Genomic DNA, 16,683 nt, shown 5'->3' on the forward strand with positions numbered 1-16,683 from the left:
ACGGAGCGCCTTCACATGAACAAGTTAAGAGAAAACCCGCACAGGCGTCAAGCGTGGCTGTTTGTAGTCCGTAAACTGACCCGTAATGGACTACAAGTCCCAAGCTCGCGGGGTCGAATGGGGGGGAGACCTCACGTCTAGCGCACGAGCTTCACACCGCAACAGCAGCTGGTGCAGCCGAGGAGGCTACTTTGTTACAGCGGAGCCACTGGAAAAAACGGCTGAGGGAAATCGGTAGGAAAGTGTGAGCACTTCTGGGAAAACGGCGGAGCGGACCGCGTGTTACCGGGGCTGTGCGGTGGCGCTTGTTTGACCAACTTGTCAGGGGATTTAAACTTTCCATTTTCGCCGAAAAAAGAGGGCAATTGCAAACTTCCCCGAAGAGGACTTCTCCCATTCAGGATGTCGGACTGAGACAAAGGGGTCTGGGGGCATTCCCGTCGGAGTGGTGAGTGGCACATGTAATAATCGTGGCGATGAAAAGTTTATCGGCTTGCTTTCATATCAATAAATCAACCGTATCAGTGCTGAGACCGCCTTTGTTTCTCTGCCCGTGCTGTTTTTGTTTTTATCGAGGCAGATATTTCTGTGGTCCTCAGCCAGTCAACTTGTACAGCCTCACTATTTGGTAGCGACATCGCGGCGGAGACGCTGGTGAATCGGAAACAATGTATATTTTAATGTGCGGACGATTCTCAGTCGTATTGTTAGATTATATAGAAAGTTATTTTGCTGGAAGCTGCCGTGATTCATCTGACCCGTAGTTGTGTCGAGCGGGCATTTAACAGCCATTTAAATACCCCCGTGCTCAGAAAATGGCCTGTATCAGGGACACAGAGCCGTGCTGTGGAGCCAGCGAGATGTTTCTAAACTTTCTCAAAACAATCTGCGGAATGCTCAACACTCACTTCTTTTTATTTATCTTGAATTTCATCTGAAACACACGAGTTTGTACGCCAAACAGTTTAATCCGCTTGTGCGAACTTTAAAATGTAATTTATAGAAAGTGTTTGGTGGATAATAATTCAATAGTCCTCATTTATTGACTCTGATTTAGAACGTTAGTACATTTTCTAGTCATCTTTGCATTGCCACTGCCAACATATAACTTCACGTGTGCTTGTTGAACTTTGCTTGATTTGTACACATCACTGTGTGTCAGCAGGTCTAACTTGATTCTTGAAGCCTCCTCTGGATGGGAAAGATGGAGAGGGAGTTGCAGTGGTGGAAGGGACAGCTAGCCGCAGATATCCATCAGTCCCTCCGCATCAAGGTGAGTCTGGTTAGCTCTACATCCAGTCTTAATGGTCAGCCATCCATCTCTCCAGCTGTGCTGATAATTATAGGCTCAGCACTTAAAGGATCACGACTTAATTTTGACAGAAAAGTGTTGACGATGTGAAATGCCTCTAGACTTGATCTCTTTAATATTTTACTGGTGGTTCATATAGCAATACCCTCCTAGTACTACACATTAAACCATTAACCATAAAAAATCATCCAGCAACTGAAAAACAGCAGTATATCACATATTTTGTCAAACGCTAAAATAAGCAAAAGAAATCAAAGAAACATCAGGCTTGTGTCGGTATTCCTTATTGGCCTCTTATTAGCATATAAATATGCTTTGCAGTGCATTGAAAGTTAGAAAGAAAATATGACTCATGTTGTGTATTGAATCATGATCTAATTTAGATTACACAGAGGAGTTAGGGCTCATTAATTGACGAATGCTTTAATTAACCTCGAAGCTTGATCATATTTCTTCCCGTGCGTCACTTTAATGGAGTCATCTGTCAGTTGACTGGCATGTTCGCACTGGGAGCTGGGTTTCTCCTGCCAGTTTTATACTGTGAGGAAAGACTATGTAGTACGCTTAAGATCCTGGTTGGGTTGCATGTATAGGAGGTTATAGCAGAGCAGCTGCCTGTGTCTCTCACAATAGTTCATCCCTGTAATGAGCCGTTCACGTATACACAATTTGATTTAGTTTACTCATGCTGCTCCATGTGTGACTCAGAATGAGCTGTCTGTCAGCTAGCCGGGAAATCTGTATGCAGAGCTGGAAATTAAACAACCCACCCCCTGTGTTTTTATATATAGCCGTGCCTATCTTCAGCTGGCAGTATGTGTATATTTTCAGAAATAGCCCCTGAAAGGAGAATGCTGAAAGTGCAGAACAATTCAGATGGAATGGGAGAGAACAGGCGCTATAAGGACATTGTGAAAATGGTAGCACGGCTCTGTGTAAGGCCTTCACCACAGTCTTGGAAGTTCCTGCATGGTGCCTGCTCCCACACAGCCTCATCCTGCCTTAATGACATTTGCTGCAGTGGCAATGCCCTGATGTGGGAGATAAAGGTGGTGTGTAGCATGTGGCAAATTATCAGACATGCAAATCAGGAGGAGGCAGCTGTGGAATCCTTAATTACGGTGCGGGTCCCCCACAAAGGCACCTCTCCAGCCCACACAGCCCTCCCCCCAGCCTCCTGCAGCCCTCGTATACCCAGACAGACAGATGGACCAGAGGCAGAGACTCTCAAGCAGTGGGAGGAGAGGAGAGTTTGGGGAGGACTGGGTGGTATGGCTAGTTGCGGGCCAGCACAGGGGGTGGGACAGCTATATGTGGATTTGGGAGGGGTGGTGGGGGGTTGTTACTGTTTATTTTTGGATTCCACTGAAGTGTGAGTCTGATAACGACTATTGTTGTAGTTTCACTCACAATTAACAGTTGACGTTTTGTGTAAACCTAACTGCAACGGTACATTTTGTCCTCACAGCAAATTTATATTATGCAAACTATTGACATTAGTTTGCATCTCCACAAGTTTTCTTTTCAAACACAAAGCTTTAAAGTCAGAACAGGACCATTTGAACGAGCCTAAAGGCAGGGAAGTTCCTCAACAGACTTCACATGATGCGGATGGACCACTAACCTCTTGAATTTAAGGAGCTTAATCCTGAAATCCTCAATCTCTTATTAAATCCAAATCAAAAGCTCTTGTTTTTATTGAGATTCACAGAGAGCAAAAATCATATTTGGAAAACAAATATGTATTTAGTGTAAGCAGCTTAGTACTCCTCTATAATATAGACTGTATGCTTGAAAAGTAACAATGTTATGGTTTTATACATGTAGGGCAAAGATTTTTTTTTTAGGTGGATCTTTAAACTGGGGCCCGGTGCCTTCTTAATTTCCGTAGTTAACTATAAAGATACCCAAGACTAATTCAATGGTAATGCCCTCGAGTATCTTCCTTTCAGCTCTGAAACACATGCAGCTAATTGAACATGAATAGGAGATGTGGTAGGGGTGAAACCTAATCCTATCTGCAAGTCAACCTCCAGCGGAGGAACCATCTCCCCCAATTCCTCCAACCAACACCCTCAGCCCTGTCAGAGACCCCTGCAATGACCCAAATTAGCTTCTTCTCTCTGCGATGATGGAAAATGAATTGGAATTGAAATGAGGCTGAGGCTTAATAAAGAATTTATATTGGTAAATTGAGTTTTTAAGTATTGTATTATTGTTGTTTTTCTTGTTTTTTTTTTTTTTTTTTTTTTTTTTTTTTTTTTTACGACCACAGCAACTTTCCTGATGCTAGTTAAAACTAGTCAGCAGGAGACATGCATGGCTGAGCATTATTATGCATGGTCTTTGCAACCCCCCTCTGTTTCTTCACCACTGTTTCCTGCCTGCCCTGTTCCTTTGGTGCCACCTCTCTCTCTTTGATTTACTTCCCCCTCTACCTCTTTTTGTCCTTTTCTCTAAACCCTTCACTCGTCTTCCCCTGCAGGAGCTGAAGTTGCCAGTCTATCGGGCCCATTCGCCTCAGATCGGCATGCGACGGTACTTTGCGGACTTGCTGGCCATCCTGTCTAACCGCTACCAGCTATGTCCCACAGCACGCCACCTGGCCGTCTACCTGCTAGACTTGTTCATGGACCACTATGACGTGGCCGTCAAGCAGCTCTATGTCATCGCACTGTCCTGTCTGCTCCTAGCCAGTAAGTCCATTAACAGCCTCCACACCATCCCCCAAATCCAAAAAACAAATTTGTTTTTGTGATTTAAGTGCTTGTTTGCCTACCAGGATACATCCATTTGGAGAGCAGTTCTTTGTCAGACGTGTTTGTGTTGATGTGTTGGAGGTTGTATTTGTACCCAGTCATAAGTCAGACCTTTTAAGGCTCTTATCTTATACAGAAGTGGCAGTAAGAGTTGTAGTCGCTCTGTCTTGAACGGTCCACATATTGTAACTGTCAGGATGCTTTTTTCTTAGTCTGTCTTTACTGAAGAGCTACAGTGTAAACCTTTTGAACTAAAACATATTATTTTCCGTACAGATGAGGCAAGGTGAACATACTAAAGCAATTAGACTAATATTAGTCTGTTAGCTAATGCTCAGGAGACCATGATGTTGTGATGTAGGCTGATCTGATTGCCAGTAATGACAGTTTACTGTTAGCTGGAACAATGGTTAAAAAAAACACAAGGTTGCATTGTGGTAAGATGACTGTGCCATTGTTTTAGGAGAAACCAGGGTTGTCTGTGGGGGATTACGCCTGTGTCTGCAGAACTTTATGCATGTGTCTTTGATCCGTGCTGTGATAACATGTCTCGGGCTGCTCTTGTTACTCAAGTCACACACTTTCAGCCAGTGATGAGCCAGTATCACACCTGCCAAGGTCAAAATGTTGTCTATTCAGAGATGTGATTTTTTTTTTCTGCTCTTCTGTTGTTGAAACCATGTGGCACCATGTAAAGGACAGCCTATTTGTGTTCCCGGTCCAAATCCTCAGTGGCTCACTCTCTAACTCACATGTTTCTACTGTATTCCACCTAACCTCTCTGTACTTAACTTGCTGTCTCATTTAAGACGTGCATATACAGGACATCCTGTGTGTAGATCAGTTAAAGCGTTGGATTTGAATTCCTGAATGCCTCCATGTCTCCAGTCTGTTTGCTGGTAGATATTATCTCGGCTGGCAGTTGCAGCTTTCCTCAAGCTGCCTGTGTTTTTGTATCAGTGAGTGGAGTGATGGGTTATCCTGGTTACCAGTGGCCAACATGTTTCTCTGCTCTCTACACATAAAATTGATTTTTTCTTTGTATATATATATGTGTGTGTGTGTGTGTGTGTGTTTCATGTAAAACTAGTCTGTTAATCATTCTGCTCCAGCTGATGTATGATGCAGGTTGTGTGGAAGTTATTAGTGTCTCTGTGTCTGTCTGGTGATTAACAGACTGTGAAGCTTTCTGTACATTAATGCAGCCCTTGGCATCATGGGTAATTAGACTAATGATGCCGTCAAAGTGGGAGTCTGGAACGGGGCCTGCTCACTTGGGAGGGGTTATGTGTGTGTATGTGTGTGTGTGTGCGTGTGTGCGTGTTCACACACACGCTATCTTTGCATGCAGACTAGCTTCTGTGGTGGGATAAATTTGAATGTGAGCCTTGAAAGAGATCCTGTTTTAAAAGCAATGTCATGAGACTCCGAGAATAGCTTTTGGAGTTCATACGTTGTGTTATTAAAATATTATCAATCCACCCTGACCGGAGGATCCTCTAATAGATGAATCAACATTTTTATTGAATCATTTGATTGTGGTTTTCAGTTCGGAGAGAGTCAGGCTCTCTGTTCTCCCCTCTCCTCCGTCTGACTCCTCCGGGACTCTAGGGAGCCTCTGCCATGATTGATGAAGGCTTGAAAGGGTGTTTGATTCAAAGTTGTCTTCGCTTTTTATCTGTCCTGAGGTGCTTTGGAATCTGGCCTAGTTATTGAACTGCCTCCCCAGGTCCCACTGGCTGCTCTTTGACAGGCACATACACTGTCTTTGTTTAATTTTCTCTGGCTTCCGCACTCGGTTAATTAATCGCTACCTCCATTGTGCCTCTCAGCAGTCACTACTTAATCCTGTTAGGCTATCGTGTGTGTTTTTGCGTGTGCATGTGTTTGTTTGTGGATGAACTTTTCCTTCATCTGCAAGGGTAAAGGACATGGTCATTTTTTAAAACCCATGGGGATTCACTATTAGTCACTCACAATTAAACCTCATTCCAGTAAGCCCACTTGCTCAGAGAAACCGTTATCCTTGGGAATGCAATGTCAATCATGTATAAACAACATATTTCCATCACAAAATCTGTCCCTATCAGAGAAAATGAGATTTCCATTGCGTTGCTTTCCACAAAGTCCTACAGTGACTGCATCAGTCTTCCTGGCACAACTCAGTCCCTGAAGTCAAAGCCCTGCGTACAGCAGCTATTTGTTATGGTTAATGACATCATGGACGTCTGTGACTCATTGTGTGTCCCCAGTCTTTTGCTGTAACTAGCCTCTTTCTCATTGAGAGTGGCTCACTGGCGTACTTTCCTTTAGATGGACTTAGAAATCACAGATATACTCACAGTTTGTAACAGCAAGTCCCAGAATCTGGGAAATTTTCTGTCATTGATTTTATTTATCACAACCATCTCATTGATGTGTTCAATCTATTGTGTGGCTTTGTGGATTTTTTTTTCTTTTTTCTTTTTGGTAGAATGTATTGTTTGACTGTGGATTATATTCAGAAATTGTCATGTCGGGGCTTTTTTGATTTTGTGTGGAGTCTTACTGAATCAAGTGATGGCTTAGGCTTGAATTTATGTATGGTGTAGACCTCATATAGTGAAGGTTTCTAAACAATTCTAGTGAAACACACACGCTCAGTCATATTTACTACGCAGTGCACTCACATGGGCCTCGGACCCCGGGGGTGGGGAGGGACTGTGTGCTGAGGGGCACCTGCCATATGCTCTCTGAGTCAGGCCTTAGACAAAAGCCCCTCAATGCAAGCAGGACAGCCAGGCAGCCAGGCCCTTCCCAGAGTGGGGGAGGGGAGCACAGACTTGGGGGTGGAGGTTGTTTTGTGTGTGTGTGTGTGAGTGTGTGTGTTTGTGCATGCATGTGTGTGCATTAGTGTGTCTGTGTGGGGTAGAGACTTGCTGCAAGCTATCATAGCTAAATGAGGAGATGATCTTTTCAACTATCAACATAAGCCTGTGAATCTTGTCCCAACCAGTTAGACACAACCTTTAGCTAATTAAGATTTAACAATGAAATCTGATCTATCAGAGACTTTAACAGGAACATATTGGTACATGAACACCAGAGGAGCTCAACAGACTGTGGTTTTGCGATTGGGTTTTGGTGGTGGGATGGTAAATTGTGTTATTTTTCTTCCACTGCGCTGTTAGCTCTGTTTCCCTTGCATCCCTCTCACCTTGTCAGGGGCTGGCAGGCCCAACCAGTCCTGGGACAGGGAGGCCAGTAAAAGCAGCCCCACATCCCTGGGGGGTTGGGAAACGAGTGGAGCGGTACTTCAAAGGCAGGTCGGTTGCTGATGTTAAACAGGGTAGAAAGGGAGGGAGAGGTGGGGGCAAGCAAAATGGGACATGTTAGAACTGAACCACTCAGCAGGGCACCCTGATATGTAGATTAATAGGGGACCCACTCCCCCCACCCGCCCCTCTCTCTATATGTGGTTTGACAAAAATTCTGATGCAGTTCTGTGAAGCTCCCGCAATTAAAAAAAATTATGTCAGGATGTATAGATGCGTCAATGGGTCAGTTAAAGTTGTTATTGTATTTTTAAAATGTTTTTTAAACAGCAATACAGTCAAAATCACAATATTGCCAACAGCCAATATCCAAATTGCAGGAGCTGTAATTTTTTAATAAAGATAAAATGTGAGAGAAAACATTGTTGTAAATAAAGTATTATGGTGGTACAGAGATGCCCTCCCCTACAATTTGTATTTTCTAGATGTAAAAAAACATGTCTCTTTGGTACAGAGCCCATCAAAAATCACACCGTCAACATTTTAATGGCTTTTTCAGAGGAAATGAAAATCATAATTCAAAAATGACCATAAATCATATCCCAGTATGATTTTTTTTTTTTTTTTACCATATTGTTCAGCCCTACTGCCAAAAAAAACAATTCATCTATTTGTATGTTCAACAAAGCTTTAATTATTTATAGTCCAAGCAAGCTAAGGTGTGAATGTCAGAATAGAGGTATGTATAGAGTTTAAATTTTGATGAGGACTGACAATGCCTGTGGCTCTGTTTAGGTTGATGATTTCCCCATGTATGTCCTGTCTCATTGCTCAGCACCCATAAGGTGAGGCACTTTACATCCTCTCACACACACACACATACACACTCACACACAGAGCTCCCTGGTCACCCAAGCGTAAGCATTAGGGGTCAAGGGTTGCTTCAGCCCTACATTGTGTGAGCTGCTGGGGCCAGGGGTGGCAACATGGAGGAGATTCTGCGGTTGAGCCGAGACCAATTTCACACTCCCAATGAAAGATGAACCAGCAAATTAAAAGGGTTTAAAGAGCAGAGGAAATTCCTCTACGGCTGTCAACCCAAGGAGAAGGAGAGAATGAAGAAGGCAAGGAAGATTGCCTTATAAGGTTTTTGGAGCAGAGTTTTGTCTTTGAACAAGCCAAACTGCCCGAAAACACAAATGTAGCTCATGATATTCAAGTTTTGGTTCCCACATTTTTTTTTTTCAGGAGAGGTATGCCATTTTGGGGACTGAGGGACAAAAACTAGAATTACATGATATCTGCAGAACGGAGAAAGAAACAGAGGCTTTTCTCCGTGTGAGAACGGTGCTATCAGGTTTCCTAACAGCCCCCTATCAGTGTAATATCCCCCAGCAGCACACCTGTGGGGAGGACCTATATCCTGGTCTTACCTCTCCCCAACCTCTGACCTCTGACTCCCCGAGTGTTTACTCGACCTTTCTCATCATCTCCAAATGCTACTCACTCGGTTGCCTCATCTCACCTGTGGGCGTTGTGAGAAAGGATAGGTGCGGGCATGGCACATGGTGCAGATGAGGCAGCAGCTCTAAGGTCTCTTCGTTTCCGTGTCCTCTCCCTGTTCACTGACTCCAGATAGGATCATTTAACCACCTGCATTCCAGGTAGGCTGAACTCACAGGAGAGGAATGCACCCTCGCTCTTCTTAAGAAACACAACCATCAAACAGCCTGTATTACATAGGGGAGACGGCCCTTTTAAGTTAAAACAGCTTGTAGTACTAAATCATGTTTCCTCAATTTCCTCTGTTGTCACTTTGTTGATGTTGCTCAAGCCGCTCTTTTGTGCGTCCCATGTTTCACATGTGTCCAGTCACCCACAGCAGTAAACCGAAAGAGTAATCACGGAACACAAAGAGGGGATTGACTTGCACTGTGTTGCTCTTAAGATCAAAGAGGCTGGGGTGGTTGTTGAGATTGGGGTATTGATGGTTGTTTATGGCTGCGTCTGTGTGGACATAGTAGTCTAGCGTCAGAGAGAGCACAAGGCCTAGAGGATATGAGTGTGGGAGAATGGGGCAAGTGTGGACTGGGCCATGGAACGAGCCCTGGTGGGGGTAAACAGCCCTATTTCACACTGCTTCCTGTTCTGGTGTGGAGACGACATTACTGCCTGTGTGCTAATTATCCCTCTGGCCTGTTGGGCTGCAGATCTCCATTTAACCCCCCCTCCTCAGCACCACCACCACTCAATCATTCATTCTCTTTGCAACTTCCTTTTCCTTGATTCTTGCAAACATTGACAGAATCAAGGCTATCAAGGAAAGGCACTTTAACCAGGCAGGTTGTCACACAAGTTGAAATATTTACTGTATAAACTGCAAGTTAAAAAGATCAATAAAACCCCTACTGCTAATTTTCACTTGCATTGGTTTTAAGTTAGAGGAGTGTTGTTTTTCATGTAGAGGTTTGTTCAAACTTCCAATATTATGTATATTTTGCCAAAGCATATGCATAGCTAAATAATCCTAGCTGATGGATTTAATACTGGATAATTCTCCAACTCTGACAGAGTGGTACTTTTCTTTGACAGCAGGCAGCTGTGTGTGTGTGTGTGTCTGTGTGTAGTGTGTGTGATTGTTTGCACATGTTTATATGAATTGTGTGGGTGTTAGAGAGGCTGGTAGAGGCCCATCTGTGCTCCTGCTAATGCGTTTATCTAAGCAGCTCTATTTACTTCAAGAGATCATTATTTCCTATGTGCCTTTTTTGTTCTCTTTGAATAACCAATACGCTCCTGAATATACTAGCACTCACAGGCTGACCACAAGGGCTTTCACAGGGGTGACAAAACATTAATATTTTCAGCAGCCATACCAGTTTCAATTAAAGTCGACCACGTGTGCCCATATTTTCTCACTAAAAGCTGTGTGTAGTGAAGCAGGCAGGGGTTTTAGAGGGTGTTTTTCAGAAGCCTGTGCCAGTGTAACCTGACTCCTCTTTGCTCTCTCTAAAAGTGTGAGCAGAGGAGGCCTGTTGGACCCATGGATTAAAGGCAGAGTCACCCCTGTTCATTGGCCACATGGACCCATGAGGCCTCAGGGCTGTTGCTATGGGAAGAAGGATGTCTTGGTATGGGGAGGGGACTTGTTGTAATGTTATTGCAGTGATGCCTGACTAGCTTCGAGAGTGAGAGAGTGGGCCAAAGGTATTGGAGATCAAGTTGATAGGCTTTTTATAGAAAGTGCTAGGCCACTGTAAGCTACAATAAGTGCTCTACACTCTTTAAGCCTATAGTGGTGCCTTGTAGGCTTGCTAGTCATATAGCTCAGCCGTATGGCCAGATGGTGAATACTACAGTTGTATACTTAATTGCTCATGCTTGGGGAGCATTGCCAAATTTAATTGGGACCACTTTCTCTGAGAAACAGCATGTCAGAAGTTTATACTGTTACTTCTGCTTTAAATCTTTACTTTCACTTAAGTTCTATTTCTAGACCCTCATATTGATCATAATGACAATCTCAGTTTGGAATTACAATGTTCTGTCTGAGTTTTCTTGTAATTTGAGTTATCTACATATTCCCAATTTTTGAATCTTATTTACTTTGTGTACTGTCATTTTTTTGAAACTGCACTTCACCTGTATAGAATCAGACTTTTCCAAGCTCAAAATTTGTCGCTGATAATTAAACTCGATAGTGTGTTAAGAACATGGGCACTTAGGATACCCAAGAATCCATGGACTTAATTTTCTTTAAATGTTGGGAAGTCTGTCATTAACATACAGCTGGCCTGGGAAAAGCCTAACCCTAACCCTAACCCAATAAAATGTACAAACCTTTGTTAACATTTACCATCATCAACTGGAACAACATTGCTATTACTTTCCAATATTCTTATCAAGAAAGTAGAAATGCTACTAATGCAATATCCAAATATGTCTGGTTGCTAAGCTACTTTTCAACTACATGAAAGCTCAGTATAACACAGAAATAGGCCTGAGGTATTTTCAGCATGAACTTCCAGCTGCCTGTGATCCTCAGAATGAATAAAAATGTTGTTTGTGTGTTTTGCACATACACAAAAGATATTTCGGTTATTCAGGGATGCGTACTCTTAACCATGGCTCTCACGTTTTAGGATTTAATTGCAACAAACATTTTTCAACACCTACTAATCCTCCTCAATCTCCTCCTGTTTTTCCAGGTAAGTTTGAGGAGAAGGAGGACCGGGTTCCCAAACTGGAGCAGCTCAATTCGCTGGGCTTCATGTGCAGCCTCAACCTGGTTCTCAACAAGAGGGATCTGATCAAGATGGAGCTTCTCCTGCTGGAGACCTTTGGCTGGAACCTGTGCATGCCCACGCCGGCTCACTTTATTGACTACTACCTCCATGCCTCAGTGCAGGAGGGTGACCTGTACAATGGCTGGCCCCTCTCCTCCCTCTCCAAGACCAAGGCTTTCATGGACAAGTATACCCACTACTTCCTGGAAGTCTCACTGCAAGGTAGGTTCAAGAATGGTGATCAGAGTATTGTGAGTCCCATTGCTGTTGAACATGAAAATATAGTTTGCACATCTAATTCATAAAGGAACGCTTGTTCTTCTGTGCACCTTGTAGACCATGCCTTTCTGAGTTTCCGGCCATCTCAGGTTGCTGCTGCGTGTGTGGCAGCATCTCGTATTTGCCTCCAGATCTCCCCCAGCTGGACAACTGCTCTGCATCTGCTAACAGGCTACACCTGGGACCACCTCACCCAGTGCATTGAACTCATGCTGCTGTAAGGAGGACATGCACTATGGCACCAACCACCCCTTCTCCCCTCACCCTATCTCTCTCTCACACACACACACACACACACACACACACACACACACATACACATACAAAGGTAGAGAAAAGTATATCAAGGCAGGCAGGCAGACAGACAATCCTCTCAGGTTGTAGGCACTCTCTCAAGTGCATATCAGAAAGGTAGATGAAAGTCATGCCACTGCCCGTCCGTGTTTTAGTTGCCATGGTTTTAGATGAGAGGAGGCCACTCGTTTTGACCACTACAGGGTTATTCTAATTCTTGACAGTGTATCATCCGACACAGCCTCTCCATCTGGTAATCCTAGCTGATGGATTTAGTGTGGGGTAATTTGACAGCTGTAATTTAGTGGCACAATTTGTGGTGAGCACGCAGCTTTATATACAATATGTATGAATGTTTATTTGTGTGAGCATGATTGTTTGCACATGTTCTTATGAATTGTGTGGGAGTTGAAGAGGCTGGTGCAGAACCATCTGCACTCCTTGTTAATGCATTTATCTGAACAGCCATATTTTCTGAATGCGTTTCCCTCAAGTGCACACAAACACTTTGCTCTTTCCTTGTACTGCCATGGCTCTTTCAGCTTTGATTCGCCACTGAATTACCTGCACCTGTATTATTTTTTTCATGTTTGTCCATGTAATGATGATGGGATCACTCGTCTGTTTGCCCTTTCCACAGTGCTCATGACAACGATGTGAAGGAGGCCAACAAAACCAAATCCACACCTCCCCACCGGACCTCCTCTCTGCAGTCTCAGCCCCAGACCTCTCACCTCTCTCCGGTCTCAGCCATCCAGACACCAGCGTCCTCCTCTTCCACCTCCACCCCCCAGCAGTTGCTGTTTCAGCCTGATGCCTTCCAACATCTGTCTCAGCATTCCCCCTCCCTGTCCCAGCTGCAGGTGTTAGCCGACTCCCAGGCTTTGGGCCCTGTGGTGAACATGTCTCAGGACTTCCTTCAGAGCCACAGAATGGGCCTACTGACTGGGGCTCCCTCCATGACTCCAAGTGGGGCCTTCCCTTCCTACCCAGGCCTGACCTCTGGACTCCAGCCTGGGGCCCGAGCGCTGCCACTCCAGGGCCCTATCTCTGTGCAGATGGCCCTCACCGGAGAGCCCCGCCACTGCCTGAGTATGGCCTACAGCGGGGGCTACCTGGGGGCCCACCACACTTTCACAGCCGGCTGTTTCGACAGGTGACGCCAGGAGACGGAGAGGGAACACAATTCCCAGCGGGAGTGCACTGCAATGCTTCCGTCCCAACTTCCTCCCCCCTTACAGCCACTCACAGACCTCCTGTCTCTCTCCGTCAGCACTGTGCCACCTTCAGCTTGCCCAGCTCCCCCGTCCCTCTCACAGAAACGCCTCAAGCGTAAGCAGAGGTCCAAAGGCAACATAGACCCAGTGGAGGTCATCACATTGACGTGACAAATACACCACTGACTGATATGAAATAGCTGGGCATAGCAAAATTGTTCTTGCCATATTGTTAACTGGTTTATATATATCTGTGTTATGATACTGTCATCACTGTGAATGAGATGAAAGCAGCACAGTGTGATCTAACACCCACCTCATCCTGTGCCTGTGCCTCAGTTGTGTGATAGCTGAGCCAATCTGAGGAGAACACAAAACATCTCTGTGATAAGGATAGCTTGCTGCTTGACATCTTTTAATTCTAATCCAAAAATTATGAACACATTTCAGAGAGGAAAAGTGGACCAGTGAATGCTTGTTTCTCGAGTCACCATTCGAGATAAGTAGAATCTCAAATAGTGGCTTGTCGCTGACTTGGCAGTGAGCAAACGGGCTGTGTCACTGAAATGTTGGTGAATAAGAATTTTTGCCACCGGCAAGCATGGATCTAATGCCTGAAGTCTCTCTCAAAGCCACAGGGCCCCTCTGGGAATTCCTTCACCACATAAGCTCTCAGAGGGGGGCAAAGAATTCATTGTTCAGTGCACAGCAGGTAAAATCTACAGTTCTGGCATACCTGCCGTGTTTTGCTTCTTTCCTCCTCTCTCTTTCTTCCTCTTCATCTATCCTCTCCCATCTCCAAAGTCTAGCCTTGTAGTGGAGACCTCACATTTGTGATGTGTGGCGACCTCCAGCCGCAGGCCTTGTCATACTAAAGCTTAAAATTTCAGCGTTTCCAGCACCACTCAAAGAATTAAAAAAAAAAAAAATATGAACTGATGTGACCGGTTGTGATTGGACCCCTGTGGTCCAGGAGACTTGGACATTGGTTGTGTATTGTACATATGAATTGCTGCTGCCTTCTTATGAACTGTTGGTTCTGTGTCTGTGTTAATGACTGATGTTTACATGAACCACAAAGTATCAGGGACTTGAACAAGATTACTTGAATATGATGCCATTGAAACATGCCATAGCTTTTATTTATGACGACACACTTTTTCTTGTCCTTGATTTTTGTACTTCTTTTTGGTTGATGTAGTGTAGCTTTTTTTTTTTTTTTTTTAAATACCAACGTAGAAACACACCATGAAATAAGAAATGATAGATTTCGTGGTACCTTTTCACAGAAACTGTCTGCTCAGGGTTCAAGGCTGAAACCAACAGCCTTCCCATTATTCTGTCCTATTGGGGTATGCTTTAAATTGATGCTAAAATGGCATCCATGGGGTCTGGCAAGTTCCCCTTCTTCACCACTGGACCATACTACTCTGCTTAGAAGTCAGCAGCTGACTCCTGAGTAAGCCTTTAGCTTAAAAAAAAAGAAGAAAAAAAATGAACAGTATATATATCTGGTGGAACAACCTTGTGGTGAAACACACACACATCTGCAGCTAGTCTTCAGTAATTGCTTCCCAGATTTCTAAAGCTGGCAATTCCCAATTTTCCACTTCCTGTTAAAGTATAAACACATCCAGATTCCCGGTGCCGGTCACAAGGGTTGACCACTGGTTACCATGGTGATGCCTAAAATGACCATGGACCCTGACATATAGGATGTTGGTTATTCATGGCTGAATTGAAACCAATGGCAGCTCAATGCTGTGCAGTGTTGTGAGCTTCTTTTGGACTAAACCGAATAAGTAATGATATAAAGGTTTTGCCGATTACATGGTGCCTCTTCTCACCCAAACTGTGATCTTCTGGCTTTACACTTCAAACAGATGGGGCTGCTGTGGACATCCTACCACGCCAGTGCCTTGTCCTCAGCAGCTGCCAGGCTGGAGCTGTGCTGTGAATCATAAATTCATGGTCAGAGACTTACATTTCCCTGTTAACACTGTATGAAGCCTGCTGTAAACCCTAAATGTAACACTCTGACTAAAACGGCCTCTTTGCATACTCACCCATGAATCACCAAATTTGTTCCAGCCAGACCTCTGTATGCTTTCCTACCACTGTAAAGGACACGTTCGTATACTATACATTTATATGACCTATGACACTATGCCTTTGTTTTTCTCTCTTTGTTTGTACAGTTTTGTTATATTTTTTACATTCCCTTTGTTTCAGTGTATTTTAGTTTAAAGTTGTTGTTTTTTTCTTTTTCATCTCTCATGATCAATGCCGCTGGTGTGAACTAGTTTTTTTTTTTTTTTTTTTTTTAAAGAGTACAACTTGCTCTTCCCTCACTACTCATAAGAGCAACTTCTCACTGAGGTCTCAAAGGTGCAATATGTTGTTGTCTGTTTATAGATTTTCCACAGCCATCACTGTCTCGTGTACACCACTGGTTCATCTTTTGTAATTTATTTTTTTTGAAAATTGTGTGATTTGACTTGCTGTAGGTTGATTTCTGCCAGAGGGCAGTGGGCTCTGAACACAGTAAATATGTTGCATATTGCAGCCACCTACTTTGAGGGATATACTGAATACATTGGTCTTTAGCTAGAGTTATACTGTGCATTTTTCCCCTCCTGCGAAAGGTGCTGAAGTCACTCACACCAAACAAGTAACATTTGTCTGATGTGATGGTAATGAAATGACACCACAAACTTCCCACTTTATATTTTTATATTATTTTGTAACAGTGTAGGATTTGTTTTATGTGACACTGAATGATAAAAGGAATTCTTTTATCAAACGTGCCATGGAAAATAAACAACGCAAGTGAACTGAATTTTCTCGGGTTTTGGGTGTGTTCTTCTTGTAAGGAGGCATGAATGAAATGCGTGCAGCTCTTGGGAAATGATGGGTTCCACCGCGCCGCTCCAAGTCATCCTGAAGCCGCTGCAGCAGCTCCAGACATGAGTCCAGCAGGATTTCCGCAGGTTCCTCCAGCTGCTGCCACACTGTCAGTGCAAAAACAGATCAGGCCATTCATCAAAACAGGCTAGACACTTTTGAGTTCATATGCAAGACAAATCACTGGATCTCCCATTTTGACATTCATACCCAAGGGCGAAGTAATAAATGCACAAGTGGCAGTAATTTTCAGACTGTAGACAAAGTTATTATTCAACATTTGAGAAAGAATTAAGTTCAGCCTCTCTTCTGCCCTCTCACTCCGCCTCCATAGTTCACTCAGAGCTTTCTATGTTCTGTGACATTTTGATATATAGA

At 43.9% G+C, this 16,683-nt stretch overlaps 1 protein-coding gene across 2 annotated transcripts; it reads left to right on the plus strand.

Annotated features, from left to right (window-relative positions):
* Window positions 1–170: 170 nt before the first annotated feature.
* Window positions 171–16,240, plus strand: ccnjl (cyclin J-like). Of its 2 annotated transcripts, none has more exons than XM_030062718.1 (6): window positions 171–448; window positions 1,163–1,273; window positions 3,798–4,008; window positions 11,534–11,833; window positions 11,948–12,107; window positions 12,825–16,240. In XM_030062718.1, exons 2-6 carry the CDS (start codon window positions 1,196–1,198, stop codon window positions 13,342–13,344), a joined length of 1,269 nt encoding a protein of 422 aa, XP_029918578.1. In that variant the 5' UTR covers window positions 171–448; window positions 1,163–1,195; the 3' UTR covers window positions 13,345–16,240. The 2 variants fall into 2 exon arrangements, with proteins under 2 accessions (XP_029918578.1, XP_029918579.1); XM_030062719.1 differs by having other exon boundaries at window positions 1,166–1,273.
* The last annotated feature ends 443 nt before the right edge of the window (window positions 16,241–16,683 follow it).

The sequence above is a fragment of the Myripristis murdjan genome, chromosome 10 (assembly GCF_902150065.1).
Source record: "Myripristis murdjan chromosome 10, fMyrMur1.1, whole genome shotgun sequence".
NCBI lineage: Eukaryota > Metazoa > Chordata > Actinopteri > Holocentriformes > Holocentridae > Myripristis > Myripristis murdjan.

Coding starts and splice junctions, on each gene's coding strand:
- ccnjl (XM_030062718.1), top strand. CDS start 1,196: ATGGGAAAGATGGAGAGGGAGTTGCAGTGGTGGAAGGGACAGCTAGCC. Junction 1,274..3,797: donor ATCAGTCCCTCCGCATCAAG/GTGAGTCTGGTT, acceptor CTTCCCCTGCAG/GAGCTGAAGTTGCCAGTCTA. Junction 12,108..12,824: donor TGCATTGAACTCATGCTGCT/GTAAGGAGGACA, acceptor CCCTTTCCACAG/TGCTCATGACAACGATGTGA.